Raw genomic sequence first — 24,438 nt, forward strand, 5'->3', positions numbered from 1 at the left:
CCCAAAATTGTCCTTGAAAAACCTGAGCCTCCGAATCAGAGGCTGATTTCAGTAATAATACAACTCCCGTCTTCCATTTAGCCAGCTCTACATGGGTAAAACTCCTTCCCTACTGCAGTAACTCTGCCTCCATAAATCTGGTCTCCTTGGGCAGCGGGCAAGAGGAACCCTCTGGACAGCTACGTGAGTCCTTGGGAGAATAAATACAGATCCATCTCCCCTCTAGAGAAGAAGACCTAGCAGAGCAGTGGTGAGGTTTTCATGTTCACCACAGGAGCCCCAACCAACCCCAAGGCCACTGCCTGCATGTGTCATACAAATGTATGAATGAGTGAGAGGATGGATACATGAATGGCTTAGCTGACATGAATCTTACTAGAAACTAGAGTGCATAGAATATATATCAGGAAGCCTTGGGAATGTCTGTCCAGCTCATAGCGACCTCCTCTAAGAAGTATGCCTCAGCCACCCCAGGCCACGTCTCACCACTTGTTCCTGCCCGCCTGCTCAGAATTTCCTGTGCTAGGAGACGAAAGAAACCAGCCAGGCCAAGCAGACTCCTCTTCACCTGGGAACTGGGTATTCAAAATAGCCTTTCCTCTGGGTGTGGCTGAAATCCAGGTCCTATAAACTGGGAAACTGATGAGGCAACCACTATTCTGTCACGAGCAGAAAAAAGATGCACTAACCGGTGGCAGAGAAGCGAGGGGCTGAGGGCGGAGCACTGCAGAGGCCGGGGCGGTGGGCGCCCTCCGTCTGGACCCTTCCTCCTTCCTGAGCCTGCCCCTGAGGGGCCCAGTGTCCTTGCAGCCTGTCAGCCTGTTATTATTCTAATAATCCTGTATTTTGCCTGAGACAGATCCAACAGATTGCTTTACTTGTAGCCAAAAAGACTTTCACAAAGACAACAATGAAACTGCTCAACCAGAGGGACACCAAGGGACACGGAGAAGACCAGCAATTTCAAAACCATCATCGGGGAATAATGACGGAAAATTTTCCAGAACTGAAATCTAATCACACACATCATGAGAGAATCTGGGGTCCATTCTGAACTAATTATCAGAGGAGGCCTAGGAAACTGCTCATCAAGGCTCTAAATTTTAAGGCCAAGGATAACATTTTCAAGTCTGCCTCGCTGATTCTTTTCATAGGTTCATAATCAGTTATCCACAATCTTGAAACCCTAATTTCAGAAAAGCAAACTTTTTCTATATGTTTTGATGTAAAAAATTCAGACACAGCTGACTTGAATAGGAATGAGGTTGTTTGCAGTCTTTATTTGTCCCATTTTGTGTAAATAATTGTGTTTCGCTGCAGAACTCATGCTCAGGTGACAGGGTGCGGCCCTGAACCTCTCAGAGTGTGTTACATCATATCCGAAATTCAGTATGCTCACTGAATTATCTTTCTAAAACCACAAAAACATCTGAATTTTGAAACTTCTGGGGCTCAGAAAGCAATACCCCAAAATGAAGGCCTCAGAAGCATTCAAGCAAGTTAACGATGGCCTGAGAAGGACTCTGGGCTTCTGTATTTGAGTCCTCGTGGATGAACCGTAACCTAGCTTAGCAGTTAGACAAAGTGGAAGCCTAACTTAATGGTGTGCACTTCTAACAACAGCTGAGCGTCGGCCAGTCCCCACGGCCATACTTCAACCACTCATAGGCTGCTGAATGTTCAAACTGTGTTCAAACAAGGCAACCGCCGGGCTGTAACCAATCTCACTGTTTCTGTACCTCACTTCTGACTCCCGTACGTCATTTTACCTTTTTGTCTATAAGTTTGTTCTGACCAAAGGCACCCCTGGAGTCCCTTAGACTTGTTAGTCTCATTAGAGCCTTGATGAGCAGTTTCCACAGTAAATCTGCTGTGATTCTGCGGGCTGTCCGATTTGCGAATCATTCATTGTTCAATTAAACTCCTTTAAATTTAATTCAGCTGAAGTTTTTGTTTCATCAGAAGGAAGTTTTCTCTGCCTTCCTCCTGCCGGCCCATCTCTCAGTCCCATTCTCCCCCGAGGCTGCCAAAGAAACTAGAATCCCTCTTTCCCAAGGCAGGTCATAGAAACCAGAACTCTTTTCTCCAAAGCCAGCCATAAAACCTAAAGTGTTATTCTCATTTTATCCCCCCGCCTTTCTGTGTGAAAACTGGCCATGAAGAAACTGTCTAGCCTGCCTTGTTTGACCACAGGTCCTACGACCCCCATTCCAGAGAGGGGCCTGCCCCACACCCAGAAGGAAGGAGTGCTGCTCAGAGAGGCCAGGAAGACTCTGGACAGACAGGCCCTGCTGGGGTTCCCACTCAGTCTATCAGCACCCAATCACACACCTTTTTCTCCAATCCCGTTTCTACACGGCTCTCCACACTTGGTTGAACCTAAATATTAACATGGTCAGTGTCTCCTGTATCTTTGGGTCTTCATTCTGAAGGTTCTTGTGGACACATGTTAAATAAACGTGTACGCCTTTTCTCCTATTACTCTGCCTTCTGTTAGTTGCTTTTTCAGCGAAACTCAAGAGGCCCAAGGGGAAAGCTCTCCCTCGGCCCCTACAAAACCCATCTGGCACTAAGGGCCTCATGCAGGGACTGCAGACCTCTGCGGAGCCGGCGCTCAGGCCGGGCTCAGTCCTGCTGTGCTGTGAGGTGATGGTCCCTGCATGTCGGAAGCCACCTCTTTGCCAGATGGGTGTGAACTGTGACCCTGGCCCTTGCTCACCCTTCTTTGCCATTGTGCCACCTCTTGCACACCCCTGGGTCCCTCACGGCTCTCCTGTCTGTCACCACAGCCATCTCCATGTGGCCCGACCACCCTGACACAGATGCACCCAGAAGGTCTGCCCTGGAGTCCATGCCCTGATGCTTTCTCCGCCTGGGCTGCCCTGTGGGTGTGGTCGCATGGCCTCGGCACATGCAGCTGGACACATGCACTCTGGCATCCCACGGGAAGGAGCTGAGACCAATGGGCCATGCGCATCAGTCAGTAAACATTCCTTCTTGCTCTACTCAACCCCACAGACAGCCCTGAGATGCACTTGGTACTTCCACTCAGACAGCCCTGCAGGATGGAGCTCCAGTGGCCTGTCACAAAGGCCAGCACGCTGGGGCAGTGGTGCCTGCGCTCGCTCTCCTCACTGCCTGGCCCCCATCCCTCACTCCTCTTCCCTGGGATAAAGCTCCTGGATGAAGAACACACATGTGAGCCTTTGCCTCAGGCTGTGCCTCTGACTGGGTCAGCCACATAGGAAATTCCCACAATAGTTAAGTTGGAATCTGTGAGCAGTAACAAGAAGTTTGTTCATGCATCCTTTAAACCTACACCTTGCTTCTATTAATGAAGCAGGCATTAGCACCAGGCACCAGGAAGGGGAAATGCAGGCACACAGACCAGGTCCTTGAGTCTAGCTGGGAAGGGGGAGGTCAGAAGACAGAGAAGGAAAGAAATCAAGAGAATATATTCAAGGTTTGTATAAGATGCTGTGGAACTCCAGGGGGATTCTCACTGTTCCATGTGCTAGTCAGGGTGCGAGGCGGCTGGAACTCCCATACATGCTGTGGGAACGCAAAGGGGTTGGCCTCACTAGAAAACGGGGTGGCAGTTTCTTTTAAAATAAAACCCACACCCACCGTATGACACAGCAGTGCCACTCAAGAGAAGGAAATCAACCCAGAGAATAAAAACCAAAGTTCACAGAAAACCATGTACTCAGAAGTGTCTGGAGTAGTTTTTTGGGTTTGTTTTTGTTTTTGTTTTTCTGAAATAGGGTCTGGCTCTGTCATTGAGGCTGGAGTGCAGTGGTGCGATCTCAGCTCACTGCAACCTCCACCTCCCAGGCTCAAGCAATCCTCCTGCCTCAGCCTCCCAAGTAGCTGGGACTACAGGCGCACACCACCACGCCCAGCTAATTTATTTTTTGTAGAGACGGGATTTTGCCATGTTGCCCAGGCTGGTCTCGAACTCCTGGGCTCAAGCAGTCCACCCTCCTTGGCGTTTCAAAGTGCTGGGATTACAGGCGTGAGCCACCACGCCCAGCCAAATGCAATGAACTATTGATGCACACAGCAACTTGGGTGCACCACAAAGGCATTACGCTGTGTGAGACAAGCCAGTCTCGAAAGGTGGCGTACGATCCGATTCCATGTATACGACAGCCCCAAAAACACAAAACCATAGTGATGGAGAGAAGATCAGTCCTTGCCAGGACAGGGGGAGGGTGGCCACGAAAGAATAGCTGAGAAAGGTCTGTAATGGAGCTGTCCTGTACTCTGACTGCAGTGGCAGTTACATAAATCTACTTATGTGTTAAAATCCACAGAATGCTACATCCAAAGGAAAAGTCAGTTTTGCTCTATGATAATTAAAAAACAAAAAACAAAGAGAAAGAATCAACGCTGTGTCTAGTTTAGGATTCCTAAATGAAGGAATGTTATCTGATGTCACATTTTGTTTCATAACGCATATTTTTTCATGACAGCACCCTGTGTTATATGCAATTACATTGTGTTATAATGTCACATAGTGGACAGTGTGTGTGCTGTGTTAGATGATGTCATGTGTTACATCACGCACATCGTGTGATATGACGTCACTTCATGTTACATGACATCACATTGAACAAGGCTCAACTTACACAGCAGGACACACTGAAAACAGAACTCCTGGCCAGGCGCAGTGGCTCACGCCTATAATCCCAGCACTTTGGGAGGCTGAGGTGGGAGGATCACCTGAGGTCAGCAGTTTGAGACCCATCTGGCCAACACAGTGAAACTCCAGCTCTACTAAAACTACAAAAATTAGGCGGGAGTGGTGGCACATTCCTGTAATCCCAGCTACTTTGGAGGCTGAGGCACGAGAATTGCTTGAGCTCAGGAGGCAGAGCCTGCACTGAGCTGAGATTGAACCACTGCACTCCAGCCTGAGCAACAGAGTGAGACTCTGTCTCAAAAATATTTCAGAAAAACACTGTTACATGTAAAAAACTTAAAAAGAAAACAGAACTTCACCAAAGACAAATGATCACGTTGCTACTGGCTGAAGCCCCGGGAAGATCTTGTATCCATTTTGCCCCTGTTCTATCAGAAAAGTTCTTATCACTCTAAGGAAACTATATTCCATTAAAATATATGCCAATCAAACTCTTCTCCTAGTCAACCTGACCTATCTTGATGAATATGCAAATATCTGGATCTCCAGATAAAATCACCTGAACACAAACCCCAACTAAAAACAAAACAGGATTTAAAAGCAGAAAATAAACATGACCATCATTCACAGATGTAACAACCACACAAAAGGAGATGAGACATTTTGTAAAACAATATAGACTTCTAGGCTAAAAGTTTCATAGTAACCAAGATTTTTAAAGTCCATATAGTTAAAGATGTGACTTTAAGTATTCAAGTATTGTTTTTTATACAAGGACTGTTGCCAAATGTTAATAAAATTGAATGCAAGCTCTTGTATCGTTTTAGTTTTTAAAATGCCTGCTATGTTCTTCTAAAGTAGACTCTCAAATAAAATTCGGAGCAAAATTATCTGTGAACACCTAATGGAACCTCTCTGCCCACAAAACACTAGTTTTTTAAATTTGTTTATTACCAGTGGTGACTACCTAACATTCTTGTAGTCATTAGGTTTCTAATGTTAAAATTACATTCGGCCTGAGGTGTAATGAAAAATAATTACACTGCAGCAATTTCTAGATGTAATCCACCAAATACAATTTGAAATTCACAATATCGTTACCACTCCAGCTTCGGATCATTACCTCATCAGGATTCTAAGCAGACCGGCTCTCAGGTGTGGATAAATAATACCTGCCAGCTTGAACCAAGCCCAGGACACCTGGCAAGTCGGATTTGAAATTATCAAGGGAAAGAAATTGAGGGGCTGTGAATACATAACATAAAGCTGGACTCCAGTCAAAAGCACGTACATCATGTGTTGTGTGAGAATCTAGAAATGTGGCTTTTTTTACATAAGAGAAAAGGAAAACCAACTTCTGGCCCATGAATTTCTGATGGTTTCCGGGAACCCCAGAAGCAATGATATGGGGCGAATCACTGAAGCTTGCGGCATTATCCATCTATTTTACACAATTAAGAGGCTTCACTTTCTACAGCAGCTGCACTCCTCAAATTTCACAGTGAATCAAGGTTTTATACAAAATAAGATAAAAGTTGGATATTTTAACCATCTTAGCAGAACTCATTTTTGAAGGAAAACTATGGGTAAAGCTTTGGTAAAAGAAAAGACTGTGACCCCACCTCAAATTTATGCTTCTTATAAACCTACACGTTCATGTGGGTGGGTTTTGTTTTGTTTTCAATAAGGACACCAATGGAGATAACTGTGAAATTGATAAACGCCTAGGAGAGTGGAGAACGTTTATGGAGGGTGGAGGAGGCCAGGGGTCGACAAGCTCTGTGGTGAGCTCCCCCTGAGGGAGCCACATCCCAGGTGGGGACAGGTCCTGGCCATGACACAGGCTAGAGAAAGTGGAGAGGTCTGAGAGCCATGGGTGTGGTGAAAGTGGGAGAAGAGAAACCAACGGTGGATGGTGGGAGAACAGTTTCATGGGCCAGACGCACCCGCAGACGAGGCAAGCGGGCCCTGCAGCGCGCTGACCATTCACCAGGGCTCTCCCGAACTCCTGAACAGGCTGTCACCTAACTGGCATGGCAGGCGGCACAGAGGGCAGCGCTGGACTTGCCCACGTGGCTCCCTGTCTCTTCTGAGAACCATGTAAAGATGTGGTTATTAACCACAATAGAGAGGACAGTGCCCACTCTATATTCCTCCTCATGGTCATTTCTGGAGGGGCCGAGGACCCATGGCACAGAGTCTAAGGGGCTGGAGATGCATCTCTCTCTCCCTCCCTCCTGCCCAGGAAACCAAAAGGAAAGGTGCCCTTCTTCCCAGGGCAGGCTGCCCACCCTCCATCTCAAACGTCTCTGGCCTCCCACCAGCCCAGCTGCCCGTGGGTGAAGTCAGTGTCTGGGAACAGACTCTGAAACCTTCCCATCCAGAATGTGACAAAGCCTATGAACAAAAGCTACATTAGACTCACCAAGATCAAGATGAATGCCAGGGACAAACGAATTGAGGAAAAACATGAAGATAACAAATCCCAACACGGTCAGGCATTTGGCGAGCAGAATCCCATCGGATATCCTATGCTGTAAGAGAGAAACCACAGCTCACGTTCTCTGCACAACCTTCTGACTCCTGCAGGGCGTCATAACCTACGCAACTGGAATCATGACAGATTTCACGATGACGAAAAACGTAACCTCACAAACTTGAAAGAAAATGACAAAGTACTGTGTTACAAGGAAAACCGTACAGATTCAGGATTACTGCATTCAAAATCTTTATGAAAGATAAACACAGCAGATGTCAAGAGTAGTACAGCCCTGTTATGAAACACCTGGCCAGCAGGTATCAGAGGATGACCGGGCATTTCTACAGGCACCTGTGGTGGCAGCGCTGTCTTCACTGTTCCTTTCCCTACCATGCCAAGTATGCAGGCAGGGCAATGAGGCTGAGCCTTCTCACGGAACTGTGACTCCCAGATAAGGCTCTGGCCATGTTCTTGACATGACATGCACGAGGCCCTTGGAACACAGGCGGTGCACTCTTAGCGCTGGGATGACACCCACGGGATCCGCCCAGTCACAGGGGAAAGGCAGGCCCTGAGGCATCTCATCCCCTGCAAGGCCTGCATCAACCTAGGAGTCAGCACAAGACAGGGCTCTCCCTATGAGGCCCCAAGGGTACTGTGCCCCACAGACCATGGTTGCAGGGGGCCGGGGCAGGGATGTATGCACAGATGGGCACCTGGTTGGCCTGCCCTGTCAACCAGGTCTCTGTGGAGACAGAGTCTCACTCTGTCACCCAGGCTGGAGTGCAGTGGCACAGTCTCGGCTCAACACAACCTCCACCTCCCAGGCTCAGGTGATCCTCCTACCTCAACCTGCCTCCCAAGTAGCTGGGATTACAGGTGTGTAGCACCACGCCCAGCTAGTTTTTGTATTTTTAGTAGAGACAGGGTTTCACCATGTTGCCCAGGCTGGTCTTGAACTCCTGGGCTCAAGCAATGCTCCCGCCTCTGCCTCCCAAAGCGCTGGGATTACAGGTGTGAGCCACATGCCTGGCCAGCATCGGATCCTTACTTGAGTCTGGTCCCGCCAGCACACCTGTCCACCCATCTGTCTAGTCTGTCTAGGTGGATAGATGCAGACAGCAATGATGACTGATGTTGACGTCTGTAGCTTTGTAGATGCAGGGGGATCTAGACATCTGCCATCACAGCAATCTACAGTTATCTGGATTTGGCCAGATACAGACATATAGATACAGACACACAGAGGTAGAGCTAGAACTACAGAGAGATTTTCTCTCTTGCTTCCTCTGGTCACATAGGTAAAGCTGCTGCCATCAAAAACATATGCAAGCCCCTCCGTGTCACAACAGCTCTGACACAGCCCCGCCTCCCTGTGTAGTGAGGCCACTGGTGAGCATCGGCCCTCTCCGCCCACTGCAAAGGCTCACGGCGCAGCCAGCCCCTTCTCATCCTCCCCGTCGCCCCTCTGGGGAAGGCTGATTTTCCTGCATGATTCTGTGCTGAAGAATTAGGACCAAAGGAGCATGGCAGGGAAAGGATTTGAAATGCTCAGACGAGAGCGATGCGGGTTCTCACCAGGCGTGAAGGGAGGCTGCAAACCTTCCCTGAGGTGGCAGCAACCACAGAAAGTGGCTATTGCCACAGCCAGTGCGAAGATCGGAGGTGGAGGAGCAGGCAGGTCCAAGAGCATTCCAGCATCCTGCAGCTCACGGAAGTGGAGGGGTTTGGGGGTGGCATTCACATTTGCTCCTTCGAGATACCTGAGGTCATTTCTTTTTTTCTTTTTTTTTTTTTTTTTTTTTTATTTCAATAGGTTTTGGGAAGACAGGTGGTGTTTGATTATATGGATAAGTTCTTTAGTGGTGATTTCTGAGATTTCTGGTGCTCCCATCGCCTGAGCAGTGTACACGGTACCCAACGTGTAGTCTTATCCCTCGCCCCACTCCCACCCTCCCCCCAAGCACGCAAAGTCTATTATATCATTCTTATGCCTTTGTGTCCTCGTAGCTTGGCTCCCACTTATAAGTGAGAACATACGATGCTTCGTTTTCCATTCCGGAGTTACTTCACCGGTCTCCAAGTGCATCCAGGTTACTGTGAATGCCATTGTTTCATTCCTTTCTATGGCTGATAGTATTCCACGGCGCGCACGCACACACGCACACACACACACACACCCCTAGAGTCACTTCTGTAAGAATTCTTAGATGTGATACAGGGATGCCGCCAAGCCTTCCCTCTCCACTTCATCTCACCGTAGTCCTCGTCCAGGTGCACAGAGAGGCGCACAGTTCTTCTCCAGCTCATGACTAAAACACCACAGTCTAGCAAAGCAGGCATCATCTGTATGAACTTGGGGCCCGCAAGAGTATCACAGCTACACCTCTCTTTTCTAACCCTGACCATCTACATAGGACAGAGTGTGAAGGCACTGAGGCACCTCATCAGATCGCATCCAACATCTTTATGGAAAATAAACACGAGAGACGTGAGGTGTGCTGAAGCCCTGTTAGGAAACACCTGACTCGCATGTAGACCATGCCCGTCACAATTAGAGTGGGTATTCAGTCTCTCCCTAGAAGATAAACCGCACAGATCTGAAATGTCACTGAGATGGAAATGACTCCCAGAAGATCTTGAGCAGAGCTCTCTCGACTGGGAAGGGGCCCTCCGTGTTCATAAATGGGCTGAGAAAGAGCCAAAAGAAAAAAAAAAACAAAGCTCTGCCCCAAGAAGTCGGAGCCATCAGCAGGACACTCACGCATCCTATGTCCGTCCCTAAAGCTGCTCCACTTCACGCAGCACGCCTCGCCGGCCTCCCCTCTGCAAAGTGTGAACCTCAGGCCTGCCCTTCAGGGCCAGGAGAGGGCTGGTGGTCAGGGACACCCGCTCAGAGGGCGGGCCCTGCAACGTGCAGGGAAAGAGAAAGGCCCTGTGAAGACGTTCGCTTTCCACGTCCTGACAAAACCAGTCTGCTGTGTCCGGAAAACATTTCTCCCCATTCACTCAAACACATAACTTGCAGTGTCTTGTGTACAACCACAGAAATAAAAAGAGAAATGGCGTTCAGTCATGTGAGGGAAAGGAAAGGCACCACTCACTCTCTTCTTGGAGAAGTGAATCGAAATCCCTGAAAAAAGAAAGCTGGGTACCTTTTTTTGGAGTTCCTGGATATTGGTCTCCCAATTTTTGTCCTCCTGTGAGATTTGTCTAAAAGAGAAAAGAAGAGACTCATTACTTCCCTGGTCACGCTGTGCAGTGAGATCGTGGAGCGGCAGCCCCCAGCACTTCGTGCCTGGACGCTGTCTGCGACATGGAGCCTGGCAGGACTAGTCATGGGGGGCCAGTGGGGCTTCATTGGTTGACTGGAAAGGGTGCTCATTCTACATTTTCCCAAAAAAAATACATATAATGGCCTGAATGACGAAAGAGGTGAGTGTGAGGAGGTGTGTGGGACAGCTTGTGCACGAGACGCTTCATGAAAACCCCGCGTCAGCACACGGACAAGGGCAGCGACCGTCAGCCTCTTTATTTTCCTCTTTACGTGCACCTCTACATTCCCGAATCTCTTTGTTTCCAAGATGAGGGCACTGAACCTGTACAGCTCTTACAACCAACCAAAGAAAAACATGGTAAAAGAAATGTCACTTGCTTTAACGTTGATTTTCATCAATCAGTGATCAATTCCACGCCTAAAATCCGAGGACTTTGGGAGGCTGAGCGGGAAGGATCGCTTGAGGTCAGCGGTTGGGGAAGACCGGCTTTGAAGGCTTTTCTGTCTGTGCTGCTCCTGCCGGGGTGGTCTCCTCCCGCCTGTTTCAGCCCCTTTAGTGGCTCCCACTTGCCTCTCCTTTTCCATGTTTCTGACTCAGCCCGCCCTCCTGGCTGACTTCCTCCTACACCAATTAGGGAAAAGGAGCTGCACAATGAAGAATGCAGTTCTAGTATCAAAGGAGGCTGACCTCACAGCCAGTCCGGGCCATAAGAATCACAGCAGACACAGTTGAATGATTCTGAGGACAATTTTTAAAAAGAAAATGTAAAAATAAGACCTGCAGGCGGACATGGTGACTCACACCTATAATCCCAGTACTTTGGGAGGCCAAGGCGGGCAGATCACCTGAGGTCGGGAGTTTGAGACCAGCCTGACCAACATGGAGAAACCCCGTCTCTACTAAAAACACAAAGTCAGCCAGGCGGGTTGGCACATGCCTGTAATCCCAGCTACTTGGGAGGCTGAGGCAGGAGAATTGCTTGAACCCAGGAGGTAAAGGAGGCAGAGGCTGTGGTGAGCCGAGATCGTGCCACTGCACTCCAGCCTGGGCAAGAAGAGCTAAACTCTGTCTCAAAAACATAAAAAAATAAAACCTGCAGAGCCCAACCTTGCCTTAGGACACCCTCATGGTAATCTGCTTCTCAGCAACTGTGTGGCCTTGGGAAGCCACGCCCTCCCCAGGTCTCGGTTTCCCCATGTGTGACTAACACCAGATGAGCTGATGGGAACGTGGTGCACCCCGGAGCCCACGTTTCCTCATGTTTGTAACCTGAGATGCACTAAGTGTGTCTTTAACACCCAACACCAGGACAATTTATTCTACCTCTAATTTACGAAGTGTCTTCCTTTAAGATCTGCGCCTGCTGCCAAAGGTGGTCGTTTTTCCCCAGCCTGCAACTCAGGGCCTCCCTGTGGCCTGAGGACACTGGTCCTGCTGCTCCAGCACTGCTGGGCGAGGTGGGTCCTGGGCTGGGGATAGAGCCAACACTACAGAGCCAGCACTTCCTCCCAGGATTGTGTGGGACTCTGTGAGACTGCCTGGGAATCCTCCCACCAACAGCCAGACCCTGAGACACCCATGGAGGGTGACCCCTCAGGGCTCAGCGAATGGCAACACGCAAGACCATTCTAGACTTTGTTCATAAGGGTTCACACTTCCCCTTGCCCAGATGGACACCTCCACCCACTCGCAGCTCAGCTGTGGGGACGCTTCTGCTTCGGCATCCCTTGGGGGGTCACCAGGCTCCTGCTTCTTCTGTCTGAGCTTCCAGAACAAAGACTGCTTGGAACTCGGCACCACGTCACAGCAAGGAGAGAAAACACCAATTCATGGTTACCCTTTAAGTCCCAGCTTCGATTAACAATGAACGCCAGGAAACAAATTGAGGGGGGCTTTCATATTCTTTCAGGTGCCTGAAAATCAACTACTGGCAGAATATTTTGTCCGATTAGTCTTTGCATTAATGGTTTTTTGTTTTTGTCGTGCAACAATTACAACGTGGAGAGATGGGACAGCCCAGTGGTTGAGAGTGTGATCTCCACCCCCAGCGCCATTCCTTCCAAGCTGCACAACCCTGGGCACGCTGCTCAAACTCTGAGCCTCTGGTTTTGTTTTGTTGGTTTGTTTGTTTGTCCTTAAACTCGGCTGTGTACCCCCTGCAGAGCTCAGTGAGGGTTAGATGAAATGCACCATAAGAGGCTTAGCACAGTGTGTGTCACCTAAAAATCACGTATTAGTGTATAGCTAGTGTCGCTGTTCTGTAGGGCCATGGAACGTGCTGCTGCACACCAGCACAGTCTGAGCAGCACCCCGCCCGGTACCTGTGGAAGGTGTGCAGCCTCCGGGCGAGCAGGTGCTCCAGGGCCAGCACCTTCCCCAGCAGCAGGCGGCGCACGGCAGTCTCCTCGCGGCTGGCCGGGCTGATGCGCTGAGCGGTCAGGCGCCAGACGTGAATCTCGTGCTTCAGTTCTGCAGAGAAAGAAAAGGGAAGCTTGAGTCTCCCACGACCTCAGACATCAGCAACGCCCTCCTCTGTTCCCCCACAGCTGAGGCCTGGCGGAGCAGACACACGCTCGAGATGTGCAGGTAGCCCAGGGTCACCCAGAGCTTCTCAGCACCTAAGCTATTGCAATGCAGCCCAGATGACAAAGCTGACATGTAAAAATTATCACAAAAGCAAAGTAAGGCAATTTCAACCCTTTCCGTGAAGAATAAATTCCTTTCTTGAACCAATACATCAAAGCTAGCACCTGACAACCTTTCCCCTTCTTGCAGGAAATATTTCGGATCTGCTTCCAGCCAAAATCTAGACACTGCCCGATCCTTGAGGGGGTTTCAGGAGCAGATCTAGTGACCACTGAAAACACAAGTGTAATTCTCAGGAGCAGGTGCTCAGGGCTCTCCGGCAGGGCATTTGGTAACGGCAGAAGACAGGGAGGCGCTCTCCAACCAGGCCCCACCGAGCCTCTGACACAGGCAGGAGAGAGGCAGATGACCTGAGGAAATGCTGAAATCTACAGAATGAGCAGAATTTTCACCCATCGCTGAATTCAGACACCTTCTGATAGAGAAGAGTAGAGAAATGATGTGTCAGTTCATGGCCTCTTAAGACATTCAAATATTTCATGAAAACCTACATTTAACCTCTATTTTACTGCTAAAAACATGACATATGTTTCTTGAAATATCCATTAAAAGAATATAAGAAAGCACAATATTTTCATGAACCACCCTTACGTGCACTGCCCCACACTACCCATCACACGAATTAAAGATGAAAAGACAAAGCCTTTCAAGCAAGCGCTGGGGCACCGGAAGAGCAGCTCGGGGCAGAGTCAAGGCGATCACCCAAAGACCCGGGAAGCAGCACGGACGTGGTGGGTTCAGTGGAAAGGGAAAATGCCACCTTTCAGCTCCTTCTGCTCAGTACGCGAGTGCTCCTCACCCACGGCACGGCAGACCTACTGCAACAACAAAGATGAGTTAGGCAGAGGGAGGCAGTCTGGAAACGAAGCATGCCGAGACTCAGAGAGAACACGCAGAGCCTGGGAGCACCAGACTATTTCAGTTAGCACACGGCTTTCTCTAAAGCTTCAGCCCTACCAGGATGAAACCTTTAGAACTAAGATACATAATATGTTTTTATTCAGCACATATCGATGCTTTGTAGCTTTACTAAAATAAAAGGAACCTGGGTATAATTCACAGGCCTCTTCAGAGAAACAGATCCATCATCTCCTCTTGAAAAGTCTCACACTTCGTTAAACCACCCATGAGGCTATGATAACACAAAAAGAAAGGGGAAGAGGAAGTGAAGGAAAAAACTAATGAACTCGCTCTCTGAAACACTGAACACAAAAACACCATCTGTGGGAGGTCTCCAGTGTAAGTTCAGACAGAGCCAGTATTTCACCCTGTGCTCTAAATCTTGCTAAAAGCCCGTCCACAAAGTACCAGAGACTTTCCAGCCGTTCTCTAAAGGCATCGCGGTGAAGGGCCACTTTCTGAAGTGGCTCATCAGCTTTAAAAGGCTCACACCTCTGCATGGTTCATCTCTGGTGCCAGCTGCTGGGTGCAGGCTGGAAGTCTCTCCACACCTTTATGTTTGGAGAAGCAGAGCCTGGGAACCAAGGCTGTGTTGGTGGAGCTGGCCTTCCAGTCCCTACGCAACTACTGCAGGTGCTTACTCTCCAGGGGAGCCTCAGCCACCTCAGTGTGCACCCAGCACCTACCTGCCTTCTAACCCATCAAACCAAAAAGGATGTGCTGCTCTACTCAGATCAACCCACTCATTAATACTCAGGTAATACGCTTTTGCATTCCTCGTTGTGGAATGTAATACACAAATTATGAAGGAATTTAGTAGGGAGGGATTTTGCCCAGGAGAAGGGAGCTCACTCCATTCACCCAGAACTCAGTTTACCAAAACCTGTCCACGTATCAGTTCCCAGGCTTCCTCTGCACCTCCTCTTCATTTCCCCACCCTGTCTACTCTGCTGAGGTCCAAGACCATAGACCCAGCTGGCTACCAGTATTTCCTTCTGAACCCCGTGCTGCAAACTCATAGCTGAACACTTTATCTTCCTCCCACAAAGTCTCTCTCCTACCCTTACCTTCTTAGTTTTTATACAATGCAATTGTTCTTCCGGGAACACAAGACTGAAATGTCATCCTGCTCTTGTCAATGTCATTCTCTTTTATATTTCCACATTAACATTACTGTGTCACAGGTGTCAGATCTGTGTTTGATGCTAAAGGATAAAATTTAATTGGTAGGTTACAAGATGGCCTTCCAAAACTGGAAAGAGATATAAGATACATCATAAATAAACATATGGTAGGGCAGTGTGAGCCTCAGGAGCAGCCCAGGATATGCTGGCACAGCTCTTGTCTCGTCTGCTTCTTCCTGTCCTAGGTTACCTGCTTGTCCAGGCCTCACCCTCTCACATTTCTTAATTCTTACTGTTCCTTAGTAACCTTTAACTACAGCCACTTCCTACCAATCTGCCCCTGGTTAATCATAAAACACCACTTGTTCTATCTATCTATCTCAGGCCTTTAATCCTAGCACTTTGGGAGGCCAAGGCAAGCGGATCACCTGAGGTTGAGAGTTCGAGATCAGCCTGGCCAATATGGTGAAACCCCTTCTCTACTAAAAATACAAAAAAATTACTGGGCATGGTGGCAGGTGCCAGTAATCTCAGCTACTTGGGAGACTGAGGTGGGAGAATTGCTTGAACCCAGGAGGTGAAGGTTGCAGTGAGCCAAGATTGTGCCATTCCACTCCAGCCTGGGCACAACAGAGCAAGGATCCATCTCAAAAAAAGAAAAATGGCAACAAAAGCCAACATTGACAAATGGGATCTAATTAAACTAAAGAGCTTCTGCACGGCAAAAGAAACTATCATCGGAGTGAATGGGCAACCTACAGAATGGGAGAAAATTTTTGCAATCTATCCATCTAACAAAGGGCTAATATCCAGAATCTACAAAGAACTTAAACAAATTTACAAGAAAAAAGCAACCCCATCAAAAAGCAAAGGATATGAACAGACACTCCTTGAAAGAAGACACTTATGCAGTAAACAAACATATGAAAAAAGCTCATTATCACTGGTCACTAGAGAAATGGCAAATCAAAACCACAATGAGATACCATCTCGCACCAGTTAGAATGGTGATCATTAAAAAGTCAGGAAACAACAGATGCAGGAGAGGATGTGGAGAAATAAGAATGCTTTTACAACGTTGGTGGGAGGGTAAATTAGTTCAACCATTGTGGAAGACAGTATGGCAATTCCTCAAGGATCTAGAACCAGAAATACCATTTGACCCAGCAATCCCATTACTGGGTATATACCCAAAGGATTATAAATCATTCTACTATAAAGACACATGCACACATATTTGACTGCAGCACTGTTCACAAGAGCAAAGACTTGGAACCAACCCAAATGCGCATCAATGACAGACTGGATAAAGAAAATGTGGCACATACACCATGGAATACTATCCAGCCATAAAAAAGTATGAGTTCATGCCCTTTGCAGGGACGTGGATGAAGCTGGAAACCATCATTCTCAGCAAACTAACACAGCAACAGAAAACCAAACACCGCATGTTCTCACTCATAAGTGGGAGTTGAACAATGAGAACACATGGACACAAGGAGGGAAACATCACATACCGGGGCCTGTCAGTGGGTGGGAGACTAGGGGAGGGATAGCACTAGGAGCATTCGGAGAAATACCTAACATAGATGACAGATTGATGGGTACAGCAAACCACCATGGCACATGTATACCTATGTAACAAACTTGCATGTTCTGCACATGTATCACAGAACTTAAAGTGTAATTAAAAAATAAAATAAATAAAAATAAAAATTTTTAAAAATTAATTATTAAAATAATAAAATAAAATAAATCTGTCTATCACCTTCCTAGATGATAGGAAGATAACTGATATCTAGCTATTATCTTCCTAGATCTATCATTTCCTAGATTACATGATAGATTATAGATAGATAAATAGATGACAGATAGATAAATTCCTCCTTTCAAATATCCAGTAGTTCCCTGTGGCCTCCAGAATAGAGCTAAAGATGTCAAAGATCTTCAGAGAAGACTCAAAACCCCAAATGACCAGCACCATTGTGCTGATTCTGCCATATAAGTTTCAACTCTTTGTCTCTGCCACTCTAGCCTCTTACTAGGAGCCATCGTCAGATATCCCATCTCTTACCTCTCTATCAGCCTCCACCTTTCTGAGCTTCTCAACCAACTTCTGATGGTATTACTTAACAGTGGCCACATACATGTTTCAAACAGGCAAAGACAGTGCCGTGTGGGATACGGCCTCACTCAGGAGGTGATGGCTTCCAGGGAAACCTAGAGTAGTGAGCCCAGAGCCAGGAATCTCAGGAGAAAAAGCCTAGGCCAGAAAGAGAGAAATGGAACTATACTAGTGTTAAGTTCATCTACTGTATGCTGGGTAGTATAATATCGCTTAAAGTTAGTGGTATAATAGTCACTAAATTCATAAAACAGAATTAAAGCCCAAAAAAGTAACAACCAAAAGAGGAGAAAATATAGAATATATTTAAATAATTAATTCAAAAGAAGGCATAAATGAAGAGAATAGTAATAAAGCAGCACAAATATAAAACAATAATATGATGTTACACTTAAATTCAATCACATCACTAAGCACATTAAATATAAATGTCTAAGAGACAGACTATCAGGGTAGATTAAAAAGCAAGATGCAAATATATGCTGCTTACAAGAACTGTACTTTAAAGACATACATAAGTTAAAAGTAAAAAGATGGAAAAAGATATACCACACTAACACTAGTCAAGAGAAAAATGAAATTGTTATATCAACAACAAAGTATATTTCAGAGCAAAGAATATTAACATGGATCGCAAAGATTGTTTTTATAATAATAAAGGTGTTAATTCATCAAGATGAAAGAACAATCCTAAATATTTATGTGCCCTAATAAACTTTTAAAATGCATAAAGCAAAATGATAGAATTACAAAGAGAAATAAATAAATCTATAATCACCCTTAGACACGTCTGTATCCATCTCTCAATAATTAATAAAACAAGTAGATGGAAAATCAGCAGGGATATAGAATACTTGAATAACATTATCAGCCAATCTGACTTAAGCTACATAACTGACATCATTGAACATCCCTCCCAACAAGAGCAGAATACATTTTCATTTCTAGTACACACAGAACGGTTACAAAGATAGACCACATTCTATAGCCATACAGGTCTCAATAAATTTTAAAGGATTCAAGATTTATGAAATGCATTCTCTTACTATACTGGAACTAAATTAGGTAACTGCAAAAACTTTCCCAAATACTTGGAAGGTAAATAAACCATCTAAATTATCCAAGGATCAAAGAAGAAATAAAAAGATGAATTACAAGATAATTTGGGCCGGGCACAGTGGCTCAAGCCTGTAATCCCAGTACTTTGGGAGGCCAAGACAGGTGGATCACAAGGTCAGGAGATCAAGTCCATCCTGGCTAACACGGTGAAACCCCGTCGCTACTAAAAAATACAAAAAAACTAGCCAGGCGAGGTGGCGGGCACCTGTAGTCCCAGCTACTTGGGAGGCTGAGGCAGGAGAATGGTGTAAACCCGGGAGGTGGAGCTTGAAGTGAGCCGAGATCCGGCCACTGCACTCCAGCCTGGGCGACAGAGCGAGATTCCGTCTCAAAAAAAAAAAAAGAAAGATAATTTGAACTGAATTAAAATGAAATATTTAATAAATTAGTGAGAGGTCACTAAAGTAATACTTAGAAGGAAATTTAGAGCACTAAATGCCTATAATAGAAAATAAGAGGCACGTGAAATCAATAACCTTACCCTCTACTTTTAGAAACTAGTGAAAGAAAAATAAGCCCAAAAGTAAGCAGAAAAAAATAATAAAGAGCACAATAGACATTATTAAAAGAGAAAAAAAACTGTAGAGAAAAATCTATATAATCAAAAGCTGGTTCTTTGAGATCAATAAAATTGATAAACAAACCAAAAAGAGAGAGAGAAGACAAACTGCAACATCAGAGATGAGAGATATGACATTATCAAAAATTTGATAGCCCTTAAAAGGAAAATGAAAGAATATTATGAACAATTTTACAACAATACATTCGACAACTTAGATTAAATGGACAAATTCCTCGAAAGACACCGACTACCAGAATCACTCAGGGAGAAACAGATTACTTGAACAGCCATCCCTACATGTATATTAAGGGATTTGACTTTGTAGTTAAAAACCTTCCCACAAAAACATCCAGGCCTATACATGTCCAAATAAACATTTAAGAAAAAAGTAATAGCAATTCTACAGAAATTCTTCCAAAACTTTGAAGATGACGAAGTATTTCTGTATTCCACCTATGAGGACAACAAAAAAAGACATTACAAGACGGGAAACCATATCAAGATCCCTGATGTACACAAATACAAAATGCTAACCAAGTATTAGCAAGCAGCAGCAGGAGCTGAATATCTGGTGATCAGAGGGACAGGCGCTGGTGATTACTGTTCCTTTCACCATGTACGTCATGCTCTCTCCCATTCTGAGCACCTGGTAGGCTGGCCTGGCCTGGTCCCTTGTGACTGGGTGGAGCCTGCCTGTGTCACTCGATGGCAGAGTGGGCCCATGATATTCTCTGCCTTCAAGGCCAGCCACTCAGGACTCTAAGAACAGATGATGATCGGGGCCCCTGCCAGGTCACTGGGGAGGAGGCGAGGGGTACAAAGCCAACACGAGGAAGAAAACACAGTTCTGGAAGCCACTGAGATTTCAGGGTTACTTTTTCCCTGCAACATAACCAAGCCTGTTCTGACACTGCTCTGTACACTACCACAGGCCTGCTAAACTCAGATCTGTTGAGCGGGGCTTAGGAATCTGCAGTTTTACCAAGGACTCCAAATTTGGAGCCCTCTAGGCCCAACAGTGGCACAGAGCAATCACCCGACTCTGCACTGCTGGTCTTAGCACTGCCGGAAGGTTCCAGCTTCACCATGTGTGCGCACTTCCCACCATCCCTCCCCACTTCCCTTGAAGCTTTTCTCTGTTCCTTACTCAGGAATGGTGAGGAATTGATTACAGAGATTTATTTTCTATGTATCTAAATCTGTGTATCCCAAATTCTTCTCAAGATTAGACACTGTGGTCACCAGGGAGGTTGGGAGAGGCTGGCATAGTTGGGCAGGATGACAGCTGAGCTCTCCACTAAGGCACAGCTGTGCACACACAAGCTCCAAGAGACAGGACAATCATCCATCACAATCACAGTCTCCTTTGCTCTCCCTTGGTTCTAACATTTTCCTCAGAAAATGAAACCTATATATTAATTTATTTTACTGTGCATGTATTAGTTGATTATAAAACATTCTAAACACCTCTAGCTAGTTGTCACGGGCTGAACTAGGTCCCGGCCCCAGGTAAGACGACTGGACATTCCCAAGAACAATCTCGTTTTGTCAGATAAATCCTGAGGAGGCACATGAAACAATATTTTCTTAATGAGATTTTTTAAACACTCAAATTCTGAATAACATGAAAGTCACACAGATCTGTCTGGGACAGTCAGCATCGGAGGAACTGGAGTAAGGCAGGACCATGTCACGGCCTCCAGCCGCCCGCGTGGAAATGGAATCTGGCTATCTTATCCAGAACAAAGACAAACTGAGATCCTGTAAGACACAGGCCCACGGAATCACAAAGGCTGAGAGAGATCAACATACAACCCGTGAGCTCTAAAAACCCCTGAAGAAGAAGAGCGCCTGCATCTGCCGAGCTCTGGTCGCCTGATGCCCGTTACCCAGGCAACCTGCACGGCATCCACATTCGGGAGCTCACCAAGGAAAGGCTGGCTGTTCCCCCAAATAATCTATTGTTCCTAATACATTCTAGTGAGTAACGATCTCAATAAAACATCCACTGAAGTGTTTAAGTGATGAAAGTGCAAAACGGTAAGATGGCCCTAAGCCCTCATCCTGCTGGCTGGTGCTCAGCATCTGCTGTGTTTGTTTGTTTGTTCGTTTGTTTTTTAGACAGAGTCTCACTCTGTCACCCAGGCTGGAGTGCAGTGGCACGATCTCGGCTCACTGCAACCTCCATCTTCCGGGTTCAAGCAATTCTCCTGCCTCAGCCTCCCGAGTAGCTGGGATTACAGGTGTGTGCCACCATGCCCGGCTAATTTCTATATTTTTAGTACAGACGGGGTTTCACCATGTTGGCCAGGCTGGACTCAAACTCCTGACCTGATTCAGGTGATCTGACCCGCTCGGCCTCCCAAAGTGCTGGGATTACAGGCATGAGCCGCCGCGCCCAGCCTAGCATGTGCTCTTGATTGACAGGGCACATCACCTCCTGTGCTGGGTTATGTTGCTGTATTTGCAGTCGTATTTAGCACTCAAGCTATGATACACTATTAAAGCACTACCATCTATGTTAGTGTATTTGTGCCATACACACATGGCTTTAGGAGGTTATGACATGTGAGTTGTACATGGTGGCCATAACTTTGCACATTTTAGCACAGTACACTTCACAGAAAACTGAAGAGGCACAGCTCATGACAGCAGCCCTGAAAACACAGCGTATACTAGGAGGCAGACGTGAAGAGTCACTGATACTGAGCATCCAGCAACCCATCGACAGGTACTTCCTGGTAAGAACTTCCCCTGGTAAACAAACAATCTTATGGTAATGAAATCCGAGCCTACATGAGGAGGCACCTGTACTCACCAACAATCTCACTGGGTTCCTTGTTATAAAGCTTTCTGTTCCAGTAAAGGAGTCTGAGGAGTGGAAAGGAGACCAGGAGAACAAGGCAAATCCCAATGAACATGTGTGCAGTGAATCCGGCAAAGTCCAGGCCCTGGAAATAGACAAGCAGAAATGAAATGGCGACGGGCCTTTCCTCTGCACAGGCAGCAGCTCCCCGAGTCAGGGTCCAGGGAGGGCCAGAGCCCAGGAGGGAAGGGGCTCACCAGGAGTTCCAGGACCTTAGGCAGAGGTCCTGGAGCACAACACAAAGCCCAAGGAAGAACACAGATTCCTCACCATGATTTTGAAAATTGTTAAGGCTTGTTTCTTTCATGTCAAAAGCCAAAAACCAATTCTTACACAAATGACAAGCCATCATAGGGAGAAACAAAAACAGGCCACCACATCTAACTCAACCTTGGCTCGGTCTGTCTTCACCACTAGATTGATGCCTTCCCCCAGATACGGTGAAAAAAGACCGAATGGGACAAAACACTAAACAGTCTGACAATATTTGCCCATTTGAAGGTAAGTTGAATTTTTACACATCTCACTCCATTGGTTTGAAAGAGTCCTCACGGCTGGAGAGCAGAGACCTCCGCAGGGCACCCAGGGCCCACCAGGGCTGGGATCGCTCAGAGCATGGGACCAGCAGCAGGGATCCAGGCAGGAACCTGCCTTCCCCGCAGGCTTCCTTTGCCCGCCTGGGGCTCTGCACATGGCCGGCCACTGACGGTATCTTTACAGCTGGGCAAAATCCCCACTAGGTTGATCTGTCCTGGAATAAGTCAGCAATGTCATTGGTTGGTTCTGTTCTTTCACTGACCATGTGCTTTTATACCTTCAGCACATCTGTGCAGGTACCTCCTGAGCCCCCAGCAGGACAGATGAGGCTCCTATCCCCATGAAGCTGGCCATCTGGCAAGAACTCAAGGTCTTTTCTGTAGTGTCCATGGGTCACATGCGCCACAGAGGGGGCCAGAGGCACAGTGACAATGCACGACCATGGGGAGCGACAGGGGGCAGGGCGGGAGAGACAACGGGCAGTCCAGCTCTGCCTTGGGAGCCGTGGGAGCCTCTTACACAGGTAGAGGGGTGACAAGTCACATGGAACATTAGTGAGGATCCCACAATAGGAGTTTGGAAAATTACCTTCCAAAGGTCTGGGATTGAGTGATTTAAACTATATTAATTGTTCCTTATTAAAATGTATGTATTTTTTCTCTCACTTTTAGAAAATAGGTGAAATCACTTTCAACATTGTTAAAGATACAACACAACGAGAGGCCATTATCAATGAAGTTGTGTCAAAGTTTAGAGCTTGCCAATATATAATAATCTGAAACGCTTAATCCCTTGCAGTTACTGGTACATCCAACGGTTGTCCTTGCAAACAGCATTACAAATGACAGATGGAGCTGTATAAGCTAATTCCTCGGCAGATAGCAGGGAAACCACACAGAGGCGGGACTCGTAGAATGCTTTGGGTGATCATATAGAAGAATGCACCACTTTTCTGACAGTTCTTCAATGGGGGTATTACATCGAATTTTGTGCTTATCTCTGTAATTCATACCCCAGATACCTGAAAAAGGTCCACGATACTTTCAGGGGCTTATGAAACTGTTTTAAATTCTTCTAAACTCAGAAGCAAAAAAAAATGAACCATTGGGTCAGAGAAAATGATTTAGAACATAATAACTATAAAGTTTTGCCCCATTTGAAATGTTCAGGCAATTGGAGAAAAAAATGATGAGTACATAAAAGAAAAAAAAAAAAAAAAAACTAAGGAAGTCCTGGGTGTGCGTCCACAGCAAAATGACACAGCACTGAGTGAAGCATTTGCATTCCATCCAAGTTGCTGCAAGACATTATTTCATTCTTTTTTATGGCTGAACAGTATTCTATGGTGTGGTGTGGGGGTGTATACACATATATATATATATACATCTCAAATTTTCTTTATCCACTTATCTATTGATGGGCATTTAGGTTGAGTCGATGTATCTGCAGTTGTGAACCGTGCTGTGATAAACCTAAGTGTGCCGGTGTCTTTTTGATATAATGACTTCTTTTCCTTTGGGTAGATACACAGTGGCTGGATTGCTGGATTGAATGGTAAATACACTTTTAGTTCATTGAGAAATCTCCACAGTATTTTCCATAGGGGTCGTATTAATTTACATTCAAACCAGCAGTGTATAAGCCTTCCCTTTTTACCACATCTGTGCCAACATCTATTGTTTTTTGACTTTTTAATAATGGCCATAATGGCCATTCTGACTGTAGTAAGATGGTATCTCATTCTTTTAATTTTTATTTCCCTGATGATTAGTGATGTTCAGCATTTTTTCATATGTTTCTTGGCCAGTTGCATATCTTCTTTTGAAAAATGTCTACTCATGTCATTTGCCTACTTTTTATTAGGATTATTTGGTTTTTTTTCTTGCTAATTTGTTTGAGTTTCTTGTAGTTGTGGATATTAGTCCTATGTCAGATTCATAGTTTGCAAATATTTTCTCCCATTCTGTAGGTTCTCTGTTTACTTTGATGGTTATTTCCTTCTTGTTTTGTTGTTGTTGTTGTTGTTGTTGTTTGAGACAGTCTCTCTTCGTCACCCAAGCTGGAGTGCAGTGGTGTGATCTCGGCTCACTGCAACCTCTGCCTCCCTGTGTATCAAGTGATTCTCCTGCCTCAGCCTCCTGAGTAGCCAGGATTACA

The 24,438-nt window shown here is 46.2% G+C and overlaps 1 protein-coding gene across 2 annotated transcripts in view; it reads right to left on the reverse strand.

Annotated features, from left to right (window-relative positions):
* Nucleotides 1-24,438, reverse strand: part of OCA2 (OCA2 melanosomal transmembrane protein) — a 342,859-nt gene that overhangs the window by 189,130 nt on the left and 129,291 nt on the right. For both annotated transcript variants that reach the window (XM_026447197.1, XM_026447196.1), the window contains 4 exons: nucleotides 21,697-21,829; nucleotides 12,724-12,871; nucleotides 10,280-10,337; nucleotides 7,071-7,179 (listed from right to left, as the gene is read on the reverse strand). In XM_026447197.1, the coding sequence (XP_026302982.1) occupies nucleotides 7,071-7,179; nucleotides 10,280-10,337; nucleotides 12,724-12,871; nucleotides 21,697-21,829 (448 nt within the window). The remainder of the gene's footprint in view (nucleotides 1-7,070; nucleotides 7,180-10,279; nucleotides 10,338-12,723; nucleotides 12,872-21,696; nucleotides 21,830-24,438) is intronic.

The sequence above is a fragment of the Piliocolobus tephrosceles genome, chromosome 6 (assembly GCF_002776525.5).
Source record: "Piliocolobus tephrosceles isolate RC106 chromosome 6, ASM277652v3, whole genome shotgun sequence".
Classification (NCBI taxonomy): domain Eukaryota; kingdom Metazoa; phylum Chordata; class Mammalia; order Primates; family Cercopithecidae; genus Piliocolobus; species Piliocolobus tephrosceles.